This window comes from Acomys russatus, chromosome 29 (genome assembly GCF_903995435.1).
Source record: "Acomys russatus chromosome 29, mAcoRus1.1, whole genome shotgun sequence".
In the NCBI taxonomy this organism is placed as follows: Eukaryota; Metazoa; Chordata; class Mammalia; order Rodentia; family Muridae; genus Acomys; species Acomys russatus.
In genome coordinates, this window is record NC_067165.1 from 3,243,927 (window position 1) to 3,264,526 (window position 20,600).

A 20,600-nucleotide genomic window follows, 5' to 3' on the forward strand; every position below is an offset into this window, starting at 1 on the left:
CAATTCAAACTGTGACTCACTCTCTAGTTATGACCTGTCCTGTGAGCGGTCTGCCTGGTGCCTCCTCCAGAAGGTCAGCATCCCGAGGTCAGGAGGCTCAGGTCCTTCTCCTGTGGCTATCCCAAGTCCTAGCACAGTCTGACACTCTGTAAACGGGGAGTACGTGTCTGTCAATCCCTTAAATCCATAGATGACTCTCCTTTCTCCCATTCCAGGTTATGTCGCTATGGGCGCCGTCCTCCCGTCCTTCTGGGGCCAGCAGCCCCTCGTTCAACAGCAAATCGCCATGGGTGCTCAGCCGCCCGTCGCTCAGGTGATGCCAGGAGCTCAGCCCATCGCGTGGGGCCAGCCAGGTCTCTTTCCTGCCACCCAGCAACCCTGGCCAACCGTGGCCGGGCAGTTCCCGCCAGCCGCCTTCATGCCCACACAAACTGTTATGCCTTTACCAGCTGCCATGTTCCAAGGTCCCCTCACCCCCCTTGCAACCATCCCAGGCACGAATGACTCTGCCAGGTCAAGTCCACAGAGTGACAAGCCCAGGCAGAAAATGGGGAAGGAAATGTTTAAGGATTTCCAGATGGCCCAGCCTCCACCCGTGCCCTCCCGCAAGCCTGACCAGCCCTCCCTGACCTGTACCTCAGAGGCCTTCTCCAGTTACTTCAACAAAGTCGGGGTGGCACAGGATACAGACGACTGTGATGACTTTGACATCTCCCAACTGAATTTGACCCCTGTGACTTCTACCACGCCGTCCACCAACTCACGTGAGTGTCCTAACACCCGGGTTCTGACACCTGATGCATACAGTGCTGGTAACTATGTTACTGGACTCAGAGTCAGTCTCACTGCATCTCAAGCTTGTTTGTATCACTGACAACTGTCCCCATAGCAACCAACCCGGCTACCAGTTATAGCACATATATGAGCCCCTTACCCTCTGGGTCTCGTTTTACATAACGTGGGTACCACGTTGCACTAGATGGGTGTGACAGATAATGGCAGTAAGGTTCACAGACAATAGCACACAAAGAGATGCCTGACATTTGTCCTGTGTCACCCTGCTTCCTAGGACTTTGTTAATATGCTAATACATGTTTACGCATATGTTAGCCTATGGCACACAAATTTTAGCATGGTTTATTAAAATGAAGACAAATGTAATTTTTTTTTTTTTTTAAGAAAACACAAGAGACCAGAAAGAACTCTGAAGGTGAGGGTACTTGCCACTAAGTCTGAAGACCTGAGTTCAAATTCCAGAACCCATGTGGCAGGAGGAGAGAACCGACTTCCAAAAGTTATTCACACACACACACACACACACACACACACACACACAGACACACACCCCATAAATAAATAGATAAAATTTAAAAGCAAGGCTTAACAATTAGAAAAGAAATAAAGATCAGGAGAAATGTAAGGCAGAGTTTACAGCCATGAGGTCATGATGGACACCGAGGTGAGTGAGAGTGGACATAAAGCCCTGGCTGGGAACATGGCGGTCCGTCTATTCCTTATTGCCTGTGTGTATTGGAACAGTGATTTTTACCTCCATGGGCCCCGAGGTTTTTAGCTCGCTAAAAAGCCAGTTATTTAAAGGCGGTACAACATTGGCAGATCTTTGTTGTTGTGATCTCTGTCAGTTGTATGTTTTTTTGCAGGCTTCTGGGCCAGGTTTCTAGTGCTGGCTTCACATGACAAGCTGTGTCTTAGCACAAAGCAAGTAGCTGCTCTGAGCAACTGGGCCCCTTGTAGGAGCAGCATTTGGCCCCAGCATTTGGGGACGCTGCTTCCACTTACTTTCCCATGGCAAACACCCAAACCAGGAAGCCTGCTGCTGAGTCAGAATCCAGACACACTTGAGGACGCATGTGCTTGTCAGACACAATTGGAAAAAGTGTTCCAGTGACTCAGCTTGTGCTTTGACAATTGATAAGGGGAAAGAAAGGGCTCATGGTACAATGATTTTGGTGGTTTCATTACTGTCACTGGTGAAACGGATCACTGGATAGCCAGTACCATGAATTGTCAAAAAAAAAAAAAAAAAAAAAGTGAGAGGGGGGGAAGAAAAGAAAAAAAAAATCGAACGTGAATACAATTAGATTATGTCATTCAGCAGGTTCAGAATGTTGTTCTGAAAATGAAGGCCTTGCACTCAGGCCATGGGTGCTACATAGCCAAAGCATTTCTATTAATTCTAATCCATGGGGTTTCCATGAAGAGTAATGAATAAAAAATGAAATGCTAGAGAAATATCAGTCATGCATAAGTGAACAAGAGTCTCTTAAAATACGCATGTCTCATTTTCGTTGAACCATGGGCTGCCTACAAACAAGGAAGTTTTTTCAAGGACAGGAACTATCTTGCCACAACCCACACGCTTCTTAGAATGCTCTTAGAATGCTAGCAGGATGCCTGGCACATACAGATATCAGGAAAGGTTGCAGAGTTTGAAACAAGCCACCCAAAAAGCCATTTCACCACAACTGTGTTGGAGAGCAGGGTTTGCCAGCGTGTCACTGTTGACCTTTGATGACAGATGACGACGCTGGGATATAACAGGTTGTGGTGTATACTTCTGTGTACTTACCACATTTCCTCTTTTGGCATGGCCTCTCTGTAGCTCCGACCCCAGCACCTAGGCAGAGCTCTCCATCCAAATCATCAGCATCCCACGCCAGCGATCCGACCACAGATGACATCTTCGAAGAAGGCTTTGAAAGTCCCAGCAAGAGTGAAGAGCAAGAGGCTGTAAGTGACCAGCTGATAGCGCTACTTTTCCTGAAAATTCAAATTTGCCCATAGTGTACGAGGACGGCAACATAAAAGAGAATTTCAGCTCTGAGCTGAGGTTTAATGGGCCACTAAAGGGACTTTCTCATTTGGTCAGTGTATCAGCCGGAAACACTGACCACTAGTTAAGTTGTTAGGAGCTCTCCCATCTGAGAGGTGGCATCCTCTGGCAGAAGTCTCAGGCTCCTGTAAACTAACTGGTTGCATATGTCGCATGAATGTAATCTTAGATGCCTTATGTTTTCAGTTGTTGAAGAGAGAAAAAAAAAAGTGTCATCTTCTTGTGTTCTAGCCTGATGGATCACAGGCCTCCTCCACCAGTGATCCATTTGGGGAGCCCAGTGGTGATAATATAAGTCCACAAGACGGTAGCTAGATAGCGCAGGTCTGGGTAGGTATCTGTCCTTTTTTTATCTCCTTCGCCTGCAAGGTTTTCCCTCTTGCTTGCTTTTCACCCTCGATGTCATGTCGCACCCCAGTGTTTGCGCTCTGTCTCCTTGCCTGTGCTGTATTTGTAGGATCCATGGCACCTCCCTGTGTCTCTGTTCCTAGTGCTTGCACCATTTTTCATGCCTGTTACTATATTGCCAGTATTTATACTCTTCCCCCTCTCCTTGCCTGAGCCATCTCACCAAGTACCAGTGTTTGTACAATCTCTCTCTGCCTCATCTCTGTTTTGCACTTTGCCTTTTCTCGTGGATGAATGACCTTTGACATACACCAAAAGGTAGGGCTGGAGGGAACATGGCAAATAGTTTTATTACTTCATGATACTTTCTGGCATTCTGAGTTGGTGACAGTGATAGGATGAGGTCCAGTCAACACTACCTACTGTGGATTAGTTTCTATAAAGATTGGCCTTCTGGGATAGGGACATTATTCTCTCTCTCTCTCTCTCTCTCTCTCTCTCTCTCTCTCTCTCTCTCTCTCTCTCTGTCTTACTCACACACACTGTGTCTCTCTGTCTCTATCACACACACACACATACTCTCTCTGAGTCTTGCTCACACACGACGTGTCTCTCTGTCACACACACACTCACTCACTCTCTCTGGGTCTTGCTCACACATAGTATGTCTCTTTCTCTGTCTCTCTGTCACTCTCTCTCTCTCTCTCTCTCTTTCTCTCTCTCTCTCCCTCTGAGTCTTGCTCACACACAGTGTGTCTCTTCTCTGTCACACACGCGCGCACACACACACAGACACACATGATAATTTCTCAGTGAAACGAAGTCCTGATGCTTTCCTCTTTTAAGCAAAATGTCACTGCATTTGCCTACATGCCACACATCTAAAGAGGTCACCAATCAAGCACACTGAGAAGCCAGCCTATAAAACAAAAACAAGCCATGCTTGAAATAAGATTGCCCAAGATGTAAGGTCGCAGAGTCCTTCCCGTCTACCCAGGAAGGGTTCTGTATCTCCTGCCAGCATGCCAGTGGAATTCAAGGCCCAAAGACGACATGTAACTGTCACACTGGAGGTGCTGCTGTTTGCACCTGTGCTGTTTGCGGTCTGTGGTTTGCCACCCAATCACTTCAGATTCTGCCTGCAGCTGACTGGGGAGAGGCGCCCTTACATTCCTAGAAGTGGCTTTTGTAACTCAACTTTCCATACATCTGACTCTATCAAAATAAAGCGTAGCTGATGAAGCTCGCCTTCTCAGGACACAGGCGTACGTACACCTTGTTACACAGACGTGACTTGTAAGGCCAGCTTTTGACAAATGTGTCTGATTTTCAGATCTTTTCCTGGCTTTTCTTAAACATGTAGAACTGCAAGTCCAAACACAAACTCATTAGGCCTGAACAGTATCACCATTGCCATTAAAAGGGCTAGCAGCTTTCCCTGCTTAGAACTGGATCGTAAGGCTGTGTCAGAGTCCTTCGCAGCCCACACATTGGCTCTTTTGACAGTTATTGAAAGCTAAGACAGAATTTGGAAAGTACCTTCTGTTCATACATTTTAGGATTAAAGAATTTATAACATTATGTATTTTGTCACATTTTATAGCAGTAAAATGTAAAACTATACCATACTATACAAAAAACACAATACCCATTTACAAGACAATCTTTCACAACCAGACTGGAAACTGGTCTCTTAAAGACGCAGTCGGGAGTGAGAAAAGTCAGGGATTACAAGCAGGTTCCTTTAGGTGATTCCCAGGAAGTTTTCACCTCATGTGTATATTATACTTCACACTTGCTTTTAAAAAAAAACGATGAACGACCTAGAGGTGAAGAGATCCACTCACCATGACAGCAGCAAACATCCTAGCACTGATGTACCTGTTGAAACCAAGATGACTTACACCATTGGCAGCTCAACGTCTCAAACTCATCTTCATGAGCTTGTTTCAGCTTGAGGCACTTACACAGCTGAACTGTTTCACAAGGCTTTCGTTTATTCAGCCTTTGATTGCTCCATCTGGCTCCTCAGCCCATGGGTGGGTTGGAAATGGACACCACGTGGTATTGTGTCAAGAGCTCCAGCCTTGTTACTTAAGTTCAGATCTTAGCCACATAAAAGTGGGAAATCGCAGGCAAGAGATGCTCTTTCTTTTCTGAATGTTGATTCATTTGCTGTCAGAGGGCTATATTATCCTTGATATTAGCTAATATGCCCTAAGTCCAATCTATGGCGTAAAGTCAGGCCATCCAAATTTCGCTTAAAACTTAGTCTGGTTTGGGGGTTAATACTGTCGGAATTCAAAACCCGGATTCATCCTTCTTGACTGTGTCACCTTGATCAGGATTCTAATCTTATTTTCTTCGTTTGAAAAATAGGGATAAACATAATGGCCGTCTTACAAGACAGTTGGGTGAAGCCATGAGGTGAGGTATATGGAGTTCTCAGTACAGTGTGTGGCACATGGAAGACCTGGTAGCTACCACCACTACCACCTCCATCACCTTGTCATCACTAGCACCGCCACACCGCCCCTGCTATCACCCCCATCACTGCCACCACATCATTACAATTGCCACCACCATCACCAACCACCTCCACCATCACTGCCACTTTCTTCCTCACCGTATCACTAGCGATACATATCAGCATCAGCACCACTACCATCACTGCAGTAATTCCACCATTATGCCCACTATTTTAACCTCCAACACCGCCTTTACTACCACCCTCCTCAGCACACCCACCAGCATCGCAACTCCCACCATCACTATTGCCCTCATCACCACCTTTATCACCATAACCAATAAGGTATGAATTCAATATATGTTGGTCTCTATAGTCTTAGATTTTATACATCTATCCCCATGTTGGGTAAAGTCAGTGACTAGGAGGTTTTGCTTGATGCTTGTTGGTTTTAGATCATTTTTTATATGCCCTATAGAAGATTAAAGCAGAGGGAAGAAGGTAAAGCCTTTCCAGCATTCCTATGACAAACTCTGTCCCATAATCAGAATGACTTCTCTTTGAGCCATCTCTCACTACCTACCCACCTCCCAGAAAAAAAAAAAAAAGCAATCTTGCATTCATATGTAAGTCCCATAAGGACTCTCTCAGCATTAAGGAAAGCCAGATTATAATTTTTGATAAAGCAGGAATTCACCCTGGCCATTTTACAATTCCCTCTCAAAAGCTGGGCAGCGGTGTTAATGCCTACCCTGCAGGTAGATTCCCTACTGAGCCCACAGAGGGAACTCCTGTGAGTCTTTGTGTCCCTCCATCAGTGTCACAATAGCAAGAGCCAAACGTAATCTCTCTGTCTTTCCCCTTCACCCGTAGACCCAACTGGAAATTTACTGACTGTAATTTCTTAGTGCTTTTGCAGACACTTGGAAAAAGGATTCCATGCAGAGATAGTTGTGTCAGTGGTTTTATTTTCCCCTCTGCTGTCATGTAGTTGGAAAGCAAAGTCCCTATCTTTCTTATCACTTTTGCAGCCACTATCTCCCACTGTTTTTTATTAGAAATAGCCACCCAGTTCTGAGTAAGCAAGGATGACATCTGTTGATAAGTTAAAGCCGTATAGTTCCAGAATAAGAGAAAACAAACAGACTCAATCCCCACAGGTAGAAGCTTCAAGGCCAATACCAAATGCTTCTGTTTTAGCAATAAAGGAAAATATCTTCAATTATTTCACTTTCTCCCCCTTTACCTTTCCATCTGGGAGAATCATATGTCATTGATAGACTGAGTCAACAGGGGCAAAGAATAAAAAGAACCCAAATAATATTATAATGGCTAGTGTGGGAATGGCAGGTAATTTGTGCTTCACTGATGTGTTGCTGGAGCAATTTTAAGGGCGAAAATGTTAGCCTTTGAAGGGATGAAAGAAAAATGAAAACATTTATTTGGTTAAATGGTTAAGTAAATAAACTGCCTATCAGACGTCCCCAGCTGTCAAGTCAAAAAGGCATCTGTAACAATGGGAATCATTTGGTCTGCCTTCCTTTGTAACAATAGATACAGATACTGCCATAAATAATAAGTCGCTGTCACTTTTTTAATACTGATCTCTGTAGTGGGAACCCAAGGCGTATAAAGTATTACCTGATAGATTCCTAGTGTTCAGGGAGAAAGAAAGATGAGCTTCAAATGGTTTGGGAGGGTGAATGTTTGGTTTGGGGTTTTTTTGTTTGTTTGCTTGCTTGCTTGCTTGCTTTTAATAAATGAAAGGGAAAAACACAGAGGGACACAGTCTGAATGAGGCTGGAAAGCAAGTGGCCTTAGGCTGGCATGTCACCCCTCACAATGAGAAGAAGCAGAGATACAGCAGTGCCCTGTCCAGGCATATGAATATGAGAGTACTTTAGGGTTTGGGGAAATCACTTAGTGATACAATGCTTGACCTGGTCGCCAGCACCTACATAGAGAGCTAGGCAATCCTAGTGCTAAGAGGTGAGGATAGAAGGGTCCCTGGGGCTGGACGGCAGGATACCAGCCTAATCGCTGAGATCCAAGTCCCAGGGTTAGACCCATCTCAGAAAGAACCACACCCAAGACTGATCTCTGACATCCACACAGACCCATACATACATATAAAGACACACAAACACAATCACACACACGGGGTAGGCAGAGAAGGAGGGGGGAGGGGGAAATAGTCTGGAAAGGAAAATACATGTATTTGGTATCAGTATCACTGTTGAATGGTGTCGCTCACCTCACAGTCCTTCTGCCTAAACCTCCAGATTCAAGGCTTACAATCACACACCCCCAGCCTTAGCATTATTCCCTTTTAAAACAGACCTGAACAGCAGAGCCTTAGAAATACTGTATTTGTTCATTCCTTCAAATCTGCCTGTTTGGTGGATGTAAAAGTCAGAAGCGAGTCTTGCCTAAGCTATTGAAGTGAACAGTCCCACTTCCTCAGACCTTCACAATGTGACAGTCTTTGATGCTCCTAGCTGGAAAACCATTAGAGTGGTAGAAAACACCAGGGTCTGGCAAAAGGCAGTGTCTGCTAGGATGGAGAACCAGACTTATTGCTAGGAAGTCTTCAAAAGATGAAGTTGGCCGGAGATGAGGCTGTAGGGACATGGGGAAATGCAGAAAAAGAGATGAACTAGATTCTGAATGCAGAAATAAGGTATACCAGTTGCTGTCTTGTAAAGCACTGGGTAACAAGCTTGAACAGGAAGCATGCAAGTATACTTTGGGATCATGTAAGCCTGAGGTGCTCAAAAGCCAGTAGGGTGCACCTCTGGAGGTCAAAGGTACAACCAGGGTAGACATGAAAGTTTCAACATGGTCTTCAGCCATTTGAGTGGTGGATGCAAGAATATGGCCCCCAGGTAGACCAGAGGTCAGGAGACTGTATTGTGTACGCCATGCAGGCTGCACAGACCAACGTAGCTTCTCTGCCGTTGTGAACAGAAAGTAGCAAAGACAAGACGTAATGAGTAGGGGTGGCTGGGTCCTACTCCGTGCACACAACCAGGCAGCTTCCAGAACTGACTGTTCAGGCCAGCCTCGTTCCCAGCCAACCAAGAAGACAGAGTCCCTAAATTATGCCAACCTCTATAGAAAGTTAGACTTTCTGGAATACTGGAAGCAGCTTGCCAGAGCTAGGTTAGAAATCTCTGGGTCAAATGACTCCTTACGATTGTGCAACAAGAAAGGTAAAGCTCTTGCCGAAACATATGATACATCACCGTGTCAGACTTTGGGATTATCTGCTGCTTGGGGTTTTCCACACCAATGCTCCCCTTCATTAGTGGGGGTAATGGAGAGCTGACTGCGGTTGTTACCACTGTTGTGATGGGTATTTGAAGCTAGGTTCTGGCAAGCAGGAGCTGTGTGAATATTTATCTCCGCTGCAGAAAGTTAATGCAGCACGGCATTAATTACCCCGTCTGAGCCTGCTGTCGTCTTCTGTTTTTAGGTGTCATTCTCAGTGGGATAAATTAGTTTCCAAAATTGGAATAGAGCAAATTGTAGGGTGAGATCAAGGCAGCTTGACTTCTTAGGGAACCCAGAAAGAAGAATGGGGTGAGGGAGGAAGCCCACCCAGGAAACACTGAGGTGAACGAATGAGTGAGGGGAAATGTTTCTTTCTTGTTTGTTGTCCTTAACAAAATTCCCCATTCTTATTTAATGAGTGCACCTTATCCCTCGAAGACATGCATACACATGCATGTGCACACACACACACACACACACACACACACACACACACACACACACACATACAAGGGGGCAGGGAGAGAAGGGGGAGGGAGAGGGAGCACGCGAGAGAGAACCCAAAGTTTCTATCTAGTCTAACAGCAGATATTGGTAGTGGTTCAGGTGTTGGAAGGAAATAGACTAAGACTTAACAGGTCATCCTGATGCAAGTTCAGCCTTAGGAGAATAAAACCAAACTGAAGTGTGTTGAAGACATCAAAATATCAAAGATACCCTTCTTTTTTCCCTACAGTGAGGACCTGCTATATAACATTTCTACATGTAAAAGTCAAGGGAAGTGGCAATAGGCCCTCAGTAGGCATGGAGGGAAGGCATGACCCTTCCTGCCGTAAGGCATTTCAACAGATGGCATTTGCAGAGTTGTCTGTTTCCTTCAGCAGGGTGGAGTCCATGGGTGGCGCATAGAGGCGGGAGCGCAGGCTGTTTTGCTGTATCATCTGTAATACAGGGTGGCCATTTTCCTTCTCCTGGGAGTGTGTAGCCTCAGCCAGTCCTGGAGGAGAATGCACCAACTCTGGTTGTGAAGTCCTGGTTTGGGCTCCGGCATGATTGCTCATGTGACACTGTGGAAACCCGGAAGCGCTCTTTGCTGTTCTGCAGAGCCCCACCCCCCACCGCCCCGTCTATAAAATGATAGGTCAGACGTTATCTTCTAGGCCATCCCCAGTATAAAACATGGAGCAGCGAAAAGTGTGCTACATCCTATGGAAGAGGCAGCACAAGGACCCGGAGACTGTACAACTTCTCTCAAGCTACGTTTTTGAGTGTTTTGTTTTTATTCGTTGAAGATTTTGCACACAGATAAAGACGTGCTTTGATCAAGTTCACACCTCCACAATTTGCTCCTCTCTGCTTCCTCTCACACCCACCTCACCATTACCCCTCCCAATTTCATGTTTTGTTTTGTTTTAAAACCTACTGAGTGCACTCAGCAACCATTGACTGGAGCTTGGGTAGCTTCTCAGGGGCTGCATCCTGGGCTGTGTCCTTGAAGAACACTGACTCTGTCTCTCCCAGCAGCCATCACTTCTCTCCCAGCAGCTCCTCAGTTAGGGGGTGAGACTTCATGCCACCTCCCTGCTCCATGCTGGTATTTTGTCTGGCTTGAGCTTGCGCGAGTCTTGTGTATCCTGCTACAGCCGGTGTGAGTTCATATGTGCAACTGCCTGTTGTGTCTTGGAAACACTGCTTCCTTGTAGTCACGCACCACCTCTGGCTCTGAGATCTTCCTGCCCCTTTTTCCGAGATGATCCCCGAGCTTTGGGAGGAGGGGCTGTGATATAGATGCCCCATTTTAGAGCTGAGCATCCCACAGTCTCTTATTCTCTGCACGTGGCCTTAAGTCTTTTGTCTCCAAAATGAGAATGGAAGGAATAAGAGCTGCTTCCAGGGCTGTTAGGTAGATGAGGTAAGACTTGAAGGTCCTTCATAAATTAAGTGTTCTGTAGCGAGGAACACTTGACTTCTCTCTCTCTCTCTCTCTCTCTCTCTCTCTCTCTCTCTCTCTCTCCTCCTCCTCCTCCTCCTCCACCTCCTCTTCCCGCTTTTCCTCCCCTTTCCTCTGGTGCTACACTAGACACTGTCTGTGAATTTTCTCTACTTCTCTCAAGAACTTTGTAGGACCAAACAGTACTAGTCCCGCGGCAAGGTTGGAGAAACTGAGGCTCAGAAAGGAGAAATGTCTGGCCAACACCACAGAACTTACCAAGCTTGCTCTACTATGCCATGCTATTACCCTAATGGGAAATCAGCTTCAAAACCAAGAAGATAACCGTCCAAGGAACTGAGACAACTGCTCAATCTGTAAATTGTGCCATACAAACATAAGTTCGATCCCAGCACCCACATAAAACCCGAAGCATGGTGGCACACACTTGTAATTCCAGAGCTAGGAAGGTAGAGACAGGTGGATCTCTGAGGCTCTCTGACCAGCCAGTCTGGTCTACTGGGTGAGTTCCAGGCCAAGGAGAAACCCTCTCTCAAAAGCAAGGTGGATCGTGCTTGCAGAATGACACTCAAAACCTTGGTGTCCACAACTTGCGCACATATGCACACATACATCACACACATACACAACAACAACAAACACACACACACATACACGCCAAAGTCTGGATGGGTTCTTAGGGGTGTTAATGGGCACTGTGACGAGACAGTGAAGAAATAACGTAAGGTCATTCATCATCAGCCGTCACCTTTCTGTCTTTATTCCCAAGTGTTCCTTCCTAAAGCCATCTCACAAACATGGTGCATGCAAGGCAGGCCTGACTGATGTGCCTCTGTCCACAGGAGCCAGAGCCTCTCTATGCGCAGATCAACAGACCTAAGAAATAGCATCAACGTGAGCTCATGGTGGGTGCTTCAAGACTGGCATGGGAGTCGGCAGTGCAACGGGCTCTCTTGTATCCTCACCTCACCTCATCCCACAGAGAAACTCATAATTGCCCAGTGAAACTGACTGAAGAGCGAACAAAGTGGTTTTTGGCAACCAGTGGCAGATACCTATGGCAGCACAAAAAAAAAAAACAAAAACAAAAAACAAAAAACAAAAAACCAAAACATACAACAACACTCCACAAAAGTATTTAAAAAAAAAAAAATCAGAACCCAACGTTAGTCACCAGTCAAGCTGATGCTTAACCAACAAATACTTTGATCTCTCTCAGCTGGGTCTAAGATGTCTCTCGATTGGAACCCATTATTGTGTGCTTTCATTTGGCTACCTGTTGACCACTGTAGAGACCGCAGATTTGGAGTGGCAGGCACCAGAGAATTGTGGCAAGATTGGCACTAACTCATTTTAGGCCAAAGCAAGGGATCCTTTGTGACCACAGTGTCATCATCCATATGCCTTCTGGCTGTGGCGATGTGCGTGGCATCTCTCCACAGGGCCTGGTCTGCCATCCTGTTCCCCTTGTCCTCTCTTTGTCATGTTTGAGAATTAATGAGTGTACAAATTTTTGTATTGCTTTTGACTTTTTTAGAAATGGGTCGGAGGAGTCTAAACGGGGGAGGGAAAGCCTCTGATGAAGTGAATTATCTTGAAATCACAAGGCAAATAAGTGATTGGTTATTCATTATGATCAAGAATGTTGCCAAAACAACCCTTTAGTTATCCTGCATCCTGGTGGAAGAAAGACAGCTTTTGGATAGACCTTCGTTCTGAGGGTAGCAAAGGACATCAAATCCCGTCAATGAGAAAGATGGAAAATGCATCCGGTTTCCTCAGAAGCTCTGAACTCTTGAGTACAATAAAATAATGTCTTTATTTTCTGATACTTCGCTGCTGTGATACTATGCAGACAAGTGTCTTCTCCATGCGCCATTTTCAAAGAAAAGTCATTTGCCAAATAATTCTGGTACGATTCTGGTAATGTGGTTTTGAATCTTAGGAACCAACTTTCTAATGGTAACATAAATATTCACTGTAACAAACTGATTCTGTCTGTGGTCAAATGGTTCATCTCTATCTCTTTTTGTACACCAGAAACATCAAATGGGATTTTTTTTTTAAATTTTCTAACTTGAAAAGGAAAACCTTACCATTAAACTCTTTAACTATTTAAGGGAAATGGCTTTAAGGAGTTCTAATGAAAAAAAAAAAAAAACTCGACAGTTTTTTTTTTTTTTTTTTTTTTTTTTGTAAATATAAATGTCAATGAAGATGCTTTTTAATAATGCCATTACACTGTAGAGAAGGTAGCAGATGGAGTGTAAGGTGCAAGGAACACGATGGATGGGGCTCGCTTTCCAGATGTTTGTCTGGGACTGGTAGGAAGCTAGAGTTCGGAAACAGGCGGGAATCCTGGGCCAATCAGCAGCTAGTGAACAGGAGGAGGCGGGGCTTCGCAGCCAGCTCTTTTGGAGTCTTCAGAAAGAGAAAGGAAGCTCACTTTTGAAAGGTTTGACCTTCAGAGGTTTGACGTTCAGAGTTGGTCACCTCCCCACGCCCACGTACTCTCCCATCAGTCACTGGACTGACTGTAGATGAAACAGAAGGATTTTACTTCCTGATTTTACACATATGGGACAAAGGTCTAGTGTTCAGTTCATACGTTTAGCACACAACTTTCATAAAGAATCTATATATTTTTACCCTATAGAGAATTGTTATACAGGTCAAATGTGTTTTCCTGATGCTCCTATGCAGTTACATGTTAGATTTAGTGATTTAACATTAAGAAGGAAACCCTCAAGAGTTGTGTAATAGGATCTGGGAGTAATTACCCTTATTAAATTTTAAAATTTGAAAAGTCAGATTTACCTTGATATGATTTAAATTGGCCGGTATGCTTTGGCTTCTTATCAATGGGAACTAAAATGATTTTGCAGATGATCTTAAATGACTCCTCACACAAACGTCACAATACAATGTCAAACTAATTATCTTTTAGATTTTACACTAGAATATAATTTCTCCAAACAGATAAGTAAACCATGTGTCCATTAGAAAACATTACCCTTCTGTGGAAGGTCCCAAGAACTAGAGAAACAAGAAGGGTTGCCCACCGCCCTCTGACGATGCTGCCTGTCAGGACATGATTCCTCCCAAAGCATCTGCCCATGCTATGATGAGGTGACCCTCTCGTGACAAAGAGAAATGGGAAGATATAATGACTGTGATTTGTCCTGAAAGCATCCTGCCTCTCCGAAGTGTAGGTGGTGGCTGCAGGAAACAGCTTTGGTGGCTATGGTGTCATGGTGCCGAGTCTATGAGTGGTGCTGCCATGTCCCTCCCTCGCTATGGCCAAGTTTGTCCAACAGTGTGACACCGTTTCCCTATTATTTGGGTTACTATTGATGCAAAGTGAACTCTGACTGACATTGCTGTTTCAGGTGTACCATCTGCAGTCAGTGTAGTAGAGGTGGTGACAGCCCAACTGATTGTCATCCTTCATTGAGTATGACTGAAATGTAACTGGATCTGAACTTAAGGAAGATGCCCAGATGACACATTAAAATAAGGGAGATTAAAGTCGAATTTTTAAACTGCCATCTACATTTTCATTGACAAAATACTGTTTTTCCCTCAAACACCATTTGGTACCCCTATCCCAGGAATATAGTGACATGTCCAAACAGGAGCTAAGGTACCAATACCAAAAGAGCATGGGGAATCTGCACAGTTCTGGTTAGATTGATGGAAAACTTTCATGTGTACAACACTTCCTTCCTCATCTTCTATTAGCACTAAATTTGTCACTTTAAATTTTGAAACCAGGGAAATGCCACCTGTCATTCTGTCCCATTCCCTATAGCTCTTCAATCTTTACATATCACAAGACTTTTTTGATAACTTGTACTCATCCCAGCGTCTACAGAATCCCCATCCCGGAATGTACCGGGCACCTTCTTTTAAGAAAATGTTTACTCCGTGGGTTTGGTTCCTTTCAACTTCTGCGTTCCGACACATATTTTTTTAATAAAGATGAGAAAGAGAAAATGACTGTTGCAGTGCGTTTCTAGACCTACTTTACCTCAGATGACAGTTTGCTAACATATATGGACACATTATTTTTAACTTTATGTACAATGCATTCAACAGAACAGCAAAATTTTTAGAAATTTTCCATTAATTTCTGTAACACACCATGTAAAACGGTTACAAATAAACATGTTTGAGAACAATGGCTTAGCCTGGTTTTCTTCCACACATTCCCAGCAGCCTGTCAGGGGAGGTATTAGGAAAGGAACAGAAAACAACCGCGGTTTCCCTGGCTCTGAGCTGGAAAGAGCAAGTTTCATTGATGCTTCGTGTCAGGCCCCAGTGGGATGCTTTGGCTTACTCATACTGACAGAAACTAAAATAGTTTGGAAAGCAGCTAGAAAGAGACAGGTGCGGTGTCTGAACCACAGGTAGTATGGAGCTTACACACTATCGGCAAGTATACTTGCATGTGGACCGGAAACTGTGGTGAGCGATGGCTGCCATGGGATGGCCTGCCTTTCTCTGAAGTCATTGGCTTCAACGGTCTTCGAGAAGGAAGCATTTTGTTTCTTTCATATATTTTACACATGTGCATTTTGAGAAAATCTGAGTCTGCAGAAAGGGGAAATTTATGTATATTTAAAAAACCCAAAATTCCATCTGCATATTAATGTGTGTGTGTGTGTGTGTGTGTTTCTTTTTGTAACTGAATCAGTTTACACATCCAATAATGAACCAAATTTCAATTAGGTGATTGAGATGCCAAACCCCACTTGTGTCTAACAGTGGTTGTGTTAATGACTGCGTTAACACAAACCTTCAATCTGGCCTTGTTACACTGAAGGGACTAAACAGATGTTATCACCAATTTTGAGGAAAGGAGAGAAATGGCTTCGGTTCCAGCAAAGGAAATTTGGAGCAGACAGGGAAACAGCTCCCATATGGGAAGAAACACTAAATCCTGAGTGGAGGAACTCCAAGATGGTACAGCAGTTTCCCTTGGCGATAACCACGCATGCACACTTCTGAGCGACTGGTCCTTCCTAGTGGGTTCTGGCTGTCTTGTGCGCATGCGTTGCTTCCCTTCCTGATCTAAGCAGTCTAGCGTGGGTGCGCGCCGTTGCCACAGCCACAGGCACAGAAGCTCGGACACGGGGGAGTCCACTGTTGCATTGTGGAAAAGAACAGCCTGAAGAGTTTGAGTTTCCAGTCTCTCTGCTAAAAAGCTGATTTCTAGTTTAAAAATAGTTGGAAGTGGCTGTTTTAATAACCTTCCACGGGAGTGTTGAAAAAACACTGGCTTCTGGGGCTCACTGCACACCTCTAGGTGAGCTGTGGTAGTCTTTTTGATTTCTAAACTTCTCTGGGTTAAAGTCAAAACAAGAGGCCACAGATTGTGCCTATCTGAAGTTGTTAAATAAACACTTGCTTCTTTAATTAGCACCACATAAGAGGTGGATGCGCAAAGGGTAGAGGGTAAACTTTTCTGCCCAGCTAGTTCAAATTGAGCTGAAACCAAGCCCTGGGGATTTTCTTTGCCAGCCTAAGTGAATCTTTAAGAAGTGACAAATTAAAAGGTGCCCTATTTAACTGTGAGGCATATGCCAAAATAAATCAAGCAGACATACCTGCTTTCATTCTCTGCTTGAGAGCAAACCCTTGCTGTTTTGACAGTGAATGTTTTTTGTTTTACCCGAGAGTGACAGTCGGAAAAACGCAGAGAATAAAAACAGGTTTCATTGAAATCAACCTTCAAAGCTTTGAAAGGCTTTAAAAGATGTTTAAATTCAAGGGAAACGTGAGCAATGATGCCTGAAAGATAGGGCGGGCCTGGGGGGATGGGAACAAGTGAGGACAGCTCTCCAGCATTCAGTGACCGGTTTTCTGTGTTTGTGTCAGAGTGTGAGAAAGTGGTCCCCACTGTCTGCCCCTGCTTTCTTCAGGCCACTTGTTTTCTTCCTGTCATTTCTAAATCTTTAGCAAAGTCTGAAAGGAAAGAGGCATGTTCCCATCTTACAGGCTCCGAAACCGGATCTCAGGTTGTAGAACAGTTCTGGGTCGGTGGCAGAAAGCCCAGCCAGAGAGTGCCAAGCTCTGTCCTCTGTCCTGAAGTATCAAGCCACTGTGTCCTTCTGTGTTCAGTTCCAAGTTGTGCCTCTGATATTAGAACAATCACAGCACACATTGCTCTGTCTGATTTGGTACAGAAACTGATTCTTAAGTAAAATTATTGTAGTTATTTTAAAACAAAGGAGGAGATCCAGTTTTGTTCCTATGAGCAATAAGAGCTCTAACTCAGTCCAATGAATATTTAATTCCAAAACAAAACCCTCACACACTCTTTATCTTCCAAGGTACAGAGATATGACGAGGAATTTTTTTGAACAGGCTTCCTGCTCATTCTCCGCTGAAGAATATTAACAACAAGTGGAAAATGTCCTAATGGTCTTGTGAGACGGCAGCCTCTGGTGACTTGGATCTGTAATCTTCTGAACAACCTCTTGCCACTTCTGTCATTCAGCCTGAGGTCACTACCTGGAGTGGAGAACTGGCTGCATGGCTAGAGGTAGAATAAGCAGGGCCCAGGAGCTGGCATATGGTCAACAGTAAAATGTCAAACCACCTCTCTTTGTGCTATGCTGGTAACAGCTCTACTGTCCCTAGCCTTTGGGCTGGGTGGTAGGGAAGGCGAGGACATCTCTGTCACCTCAGATAAGGGAGAAAAAAAATCACAACTCAGCAGGGAGCTGAGGGCCTTGAGCACAAGTGCCTGAGTTGGTAGCTCTCAGCCTTGCTAACGCTGCCATCCTTTAACACAATTCCTCATGTTGTAGTTCTCCCAACCCTAAAATGATTCAGTAGCTATTTCATATCTCTAATTCTGCTCCTGTTTTGAATCATAATATAAATATCTGATAGGTGACCCCGAAAGGGTCATCACTCCCAAGTTAGGAAGTTGGTGAGCGACTGAAAGGTGTTTCCTCTGACCTGGCTTGTGCCCTTTCGGAATGAGAAAGTCCCCAACACCCCCACAGCTGTGTTTTCCCTTCAGAATAGAGCACTTCATAGCAGAGACTAAATGAAGTGAGATTTGGGGTGTAGCCTGTGTTCAGAGGGGCTAAGTGGAGGCTGTAGCTGCACGCTCGCTATTTTCCTATTGAGCCCCGAGATTAAGCAAAACCTGGGAAACAATGTATCTGAGCAAGTTGGCCTTCTTTATGTGTCATCTACCTCTTCTCTCATGTGTGTGGAGGGCATTGTTGCTACCAGTGAGTCCTGGAGAGTTGTGTTCAGATGGATGGCTCTGAACCCAGAAACCCTTGCTATAGAGCCTGGCTTTTTGGTGACTAAGCTGTTCAACCTCGGACACGTCACTTAAGCTCCCTAAGAATCCACATGTAAGTGTGAGAGCAGTTATGAGAAATCAGCTTGATCACCCCACACCGGCAGTAGTGCTCAGTGCACATTGTCTTTTGTTACTGATGGAAGAAAATGTATAACCCGTGGGGTGCATTTGCACTTAATTCTTTCACCTTACACTTAGGGCACCCTTTCACACCCATCATCTTAGCACAGTAACTCTGAAAATATGCAGAATGCAGAGTGACTACAGAACCCTCTGTCTTATCACAGAGACTGAACCACTAACCAAGGAGCATGCGTGGGCTGGACCTAGGCCCTCTCCATATATGGTAACATATGTACATGTTTGGTCAACATATGAGTCCCCTAGCAATGGGAGCAGGGGCTGTCTCTGACTCTGTTGCCTGCCTTTAGACCCCTTTCCCCTAGGCAGGCTGCCTTGTCAGGCCTCAGTAGGAGAAGATGCACTTAGTCCTCTTGCACCTTGAAATGCCAGGGTCGGTTGGTAGCCCTTGGGGACCTGTCCTTCTCTGAGAAGAAGGAGAGGGGGTTGTGGAGGTCAGGGAAGCATGAAGGTGGGACTGGGAGGAGAGCAAAGAGGGGGCTAGGATCAGACTGTTAAGTGATTAAATAAATAACTAAAGGAAAAAAAAAAAAGGTAGGACCATTGATGGCTCCTGCTTTGGAGATGGCATCCTAAGCAGAACAAACAGTAGCAACAACCAGGGGGTAGATGAAAAGGAGATACAGCTCTATTCTTCCCCATCTCTGGGCCTCAAACCTTCAGGCAGCAATGGAGAATTTCTCTTTACCATGGGCAAGACTCTTCATGCACACCAGTAATAAAACTGGAAGACATGTGCACTTGACTGTGCACTCTCTACACTGTGTATATAAAAGGTGGCCACACACACACACACACACACACACACCAAAATCTATGGTTCAGTGAAAAAAAATAATATTGCACAAAGTACACTGAACCATTTATTTAAAAAGAGAACACCTGAGAAAATGCTAAGTATTTCTGCAGTAAATATTTACAAATGTAGGCTCAGAAGCAAGCAGGATGGGCCATGCGGATCAGTGGGTTTCCTGGGAGGGAACCGGGAGCAGATTCATGAATATTTCATTCTCATGTATCGCATAGTTTAAGAAACTTCAGCATTTATGTTTACCAAGACAAATGGTGCGTACTAAACAAAGCGAGTGTGTATGTCTCTTCCAAACTGGGCTTTTACAATGGTGGGTTGTGACTCGGTTTGAAAATGGTGAGACCTTTCATTGTTAACAAACTTCCCACCCCCCTTCAAATTCAAGCGAAGTTTTGGTGAACTCAAACATGAACTAGATTCGCAATACTCCAGGCAGTGCGCTTCTGCCGCACTTCTCTGTTGCATCACGGGACCTCATTCCAGTCTCGGTTCTGTACACAGTGTGTCCACTCTTAACCGTGCACGTTGTCACGTCACTCAGCTCCAACTGTGGTTCAGATTGGAGACTTCTGCATAGTCATCTGTTCAATCGTGAGACTGCTACTGGTCTTGGAACACCCTGTGTCTTACCTTTATGGTCAAGGACTATTATTTCTAAACTCACATATACCTCCTCATTTCTTTTTCCTTCAAAAGCTTCCCTTCACCCCATCGCCTTTGGATGCATTCCTGGTTTCCAGGGCTGCACCCTCTGCTGTGCCATGCTGCCTGCTTATTCCCTGGTTAGAGTCAACAATCTCCAGTGAAACTCTTCTGGCTATTCTTTCTTGACAACTCACATAGGTTGATGCTATTTAAATATGTTATTTCATTTTGCACTGCCTTGAATTGTAGAATAACGTCAATACAAGGTATAATAGCTAAGCTGACAGCCATTCTCTCTCTCTCTCTCTCTCTCTCTCTCTCTCTCTCTCTCTCTCTCTCTCTCTCTCGCTCTCTCCCTCTCTCTCTCTCTCTCTCGCTCATCCTCTCTCTCTCTCTCTCTCTCTCTCTCTCTCTCTCTCTCTCTCTCTCTCTCTCTCTCTCTAATGTCTATATGGCCCAGGCTGGCCTGGAACTCATAGAGATCCACTTGCCTCTGCAACCCAAGTCCTTGGATTAAACATATATGTTACCATGCCCATCTTTGACCTCTAATTTCAATTGTGACCCTTACAGTCCACTGGAGAGGGTTTTCATATTAGCTATTCATTTGAAGCAAATGTTTTGTGTATGTCCCAGCAAATTTTATGCCAACTTGACACAAGCTAAAGCAGGCAGTGCAAAGCAGTAAACAGAACTCCTTCATGGCCTCTGCATCAACTCCTGCCTCCAGGTTTCTCTCCTGCCTGATGTCCCTCCATGATGTGAAAGTGTAAGCCTCGCAAT

At 44.7% G+C, this 20,600-nt stretch overlaps 1 protein-coding gene across 3 annotated transcripts in view; it reads left to right on the forward strand.

The window, feature by feature from the left end:
* Positions 1-11,979, forward strand: part of Dab1 (DAB adaptor protein 1) — a 270,742-nt gene extending 258,763 nt beyond the window's left edge. For 2 of the 3 annotated variants that reach the window (XM_051170934.1, XM_051170932.1), the window contains 4 exons: positions 216-764; positions 2,624-2,751; positions 3,086-3,184; positions 11,736-11,979. In XM_051170934.1, the coding sequence (XP_051026891.1) occupies positions 216-764; positions 2,624-2,751; positions 3,086-3,169 (761 nt within the window). In that variant the 3' untranslated portion in view covers positions 3,170-3,184; positions 11,736-11,979. The remainder of the gene's footprint in view (positions 1-215; positions 765-2,623; positions 2,752-3,085; positions 3,185-11,735) is intronic. The other variant, XM_051170931.1, reaches the window with a different exon arrangement.
* The last annotated feature ends 8,621 nt before the right edge of the window (positions 11,980-20,600 follow it).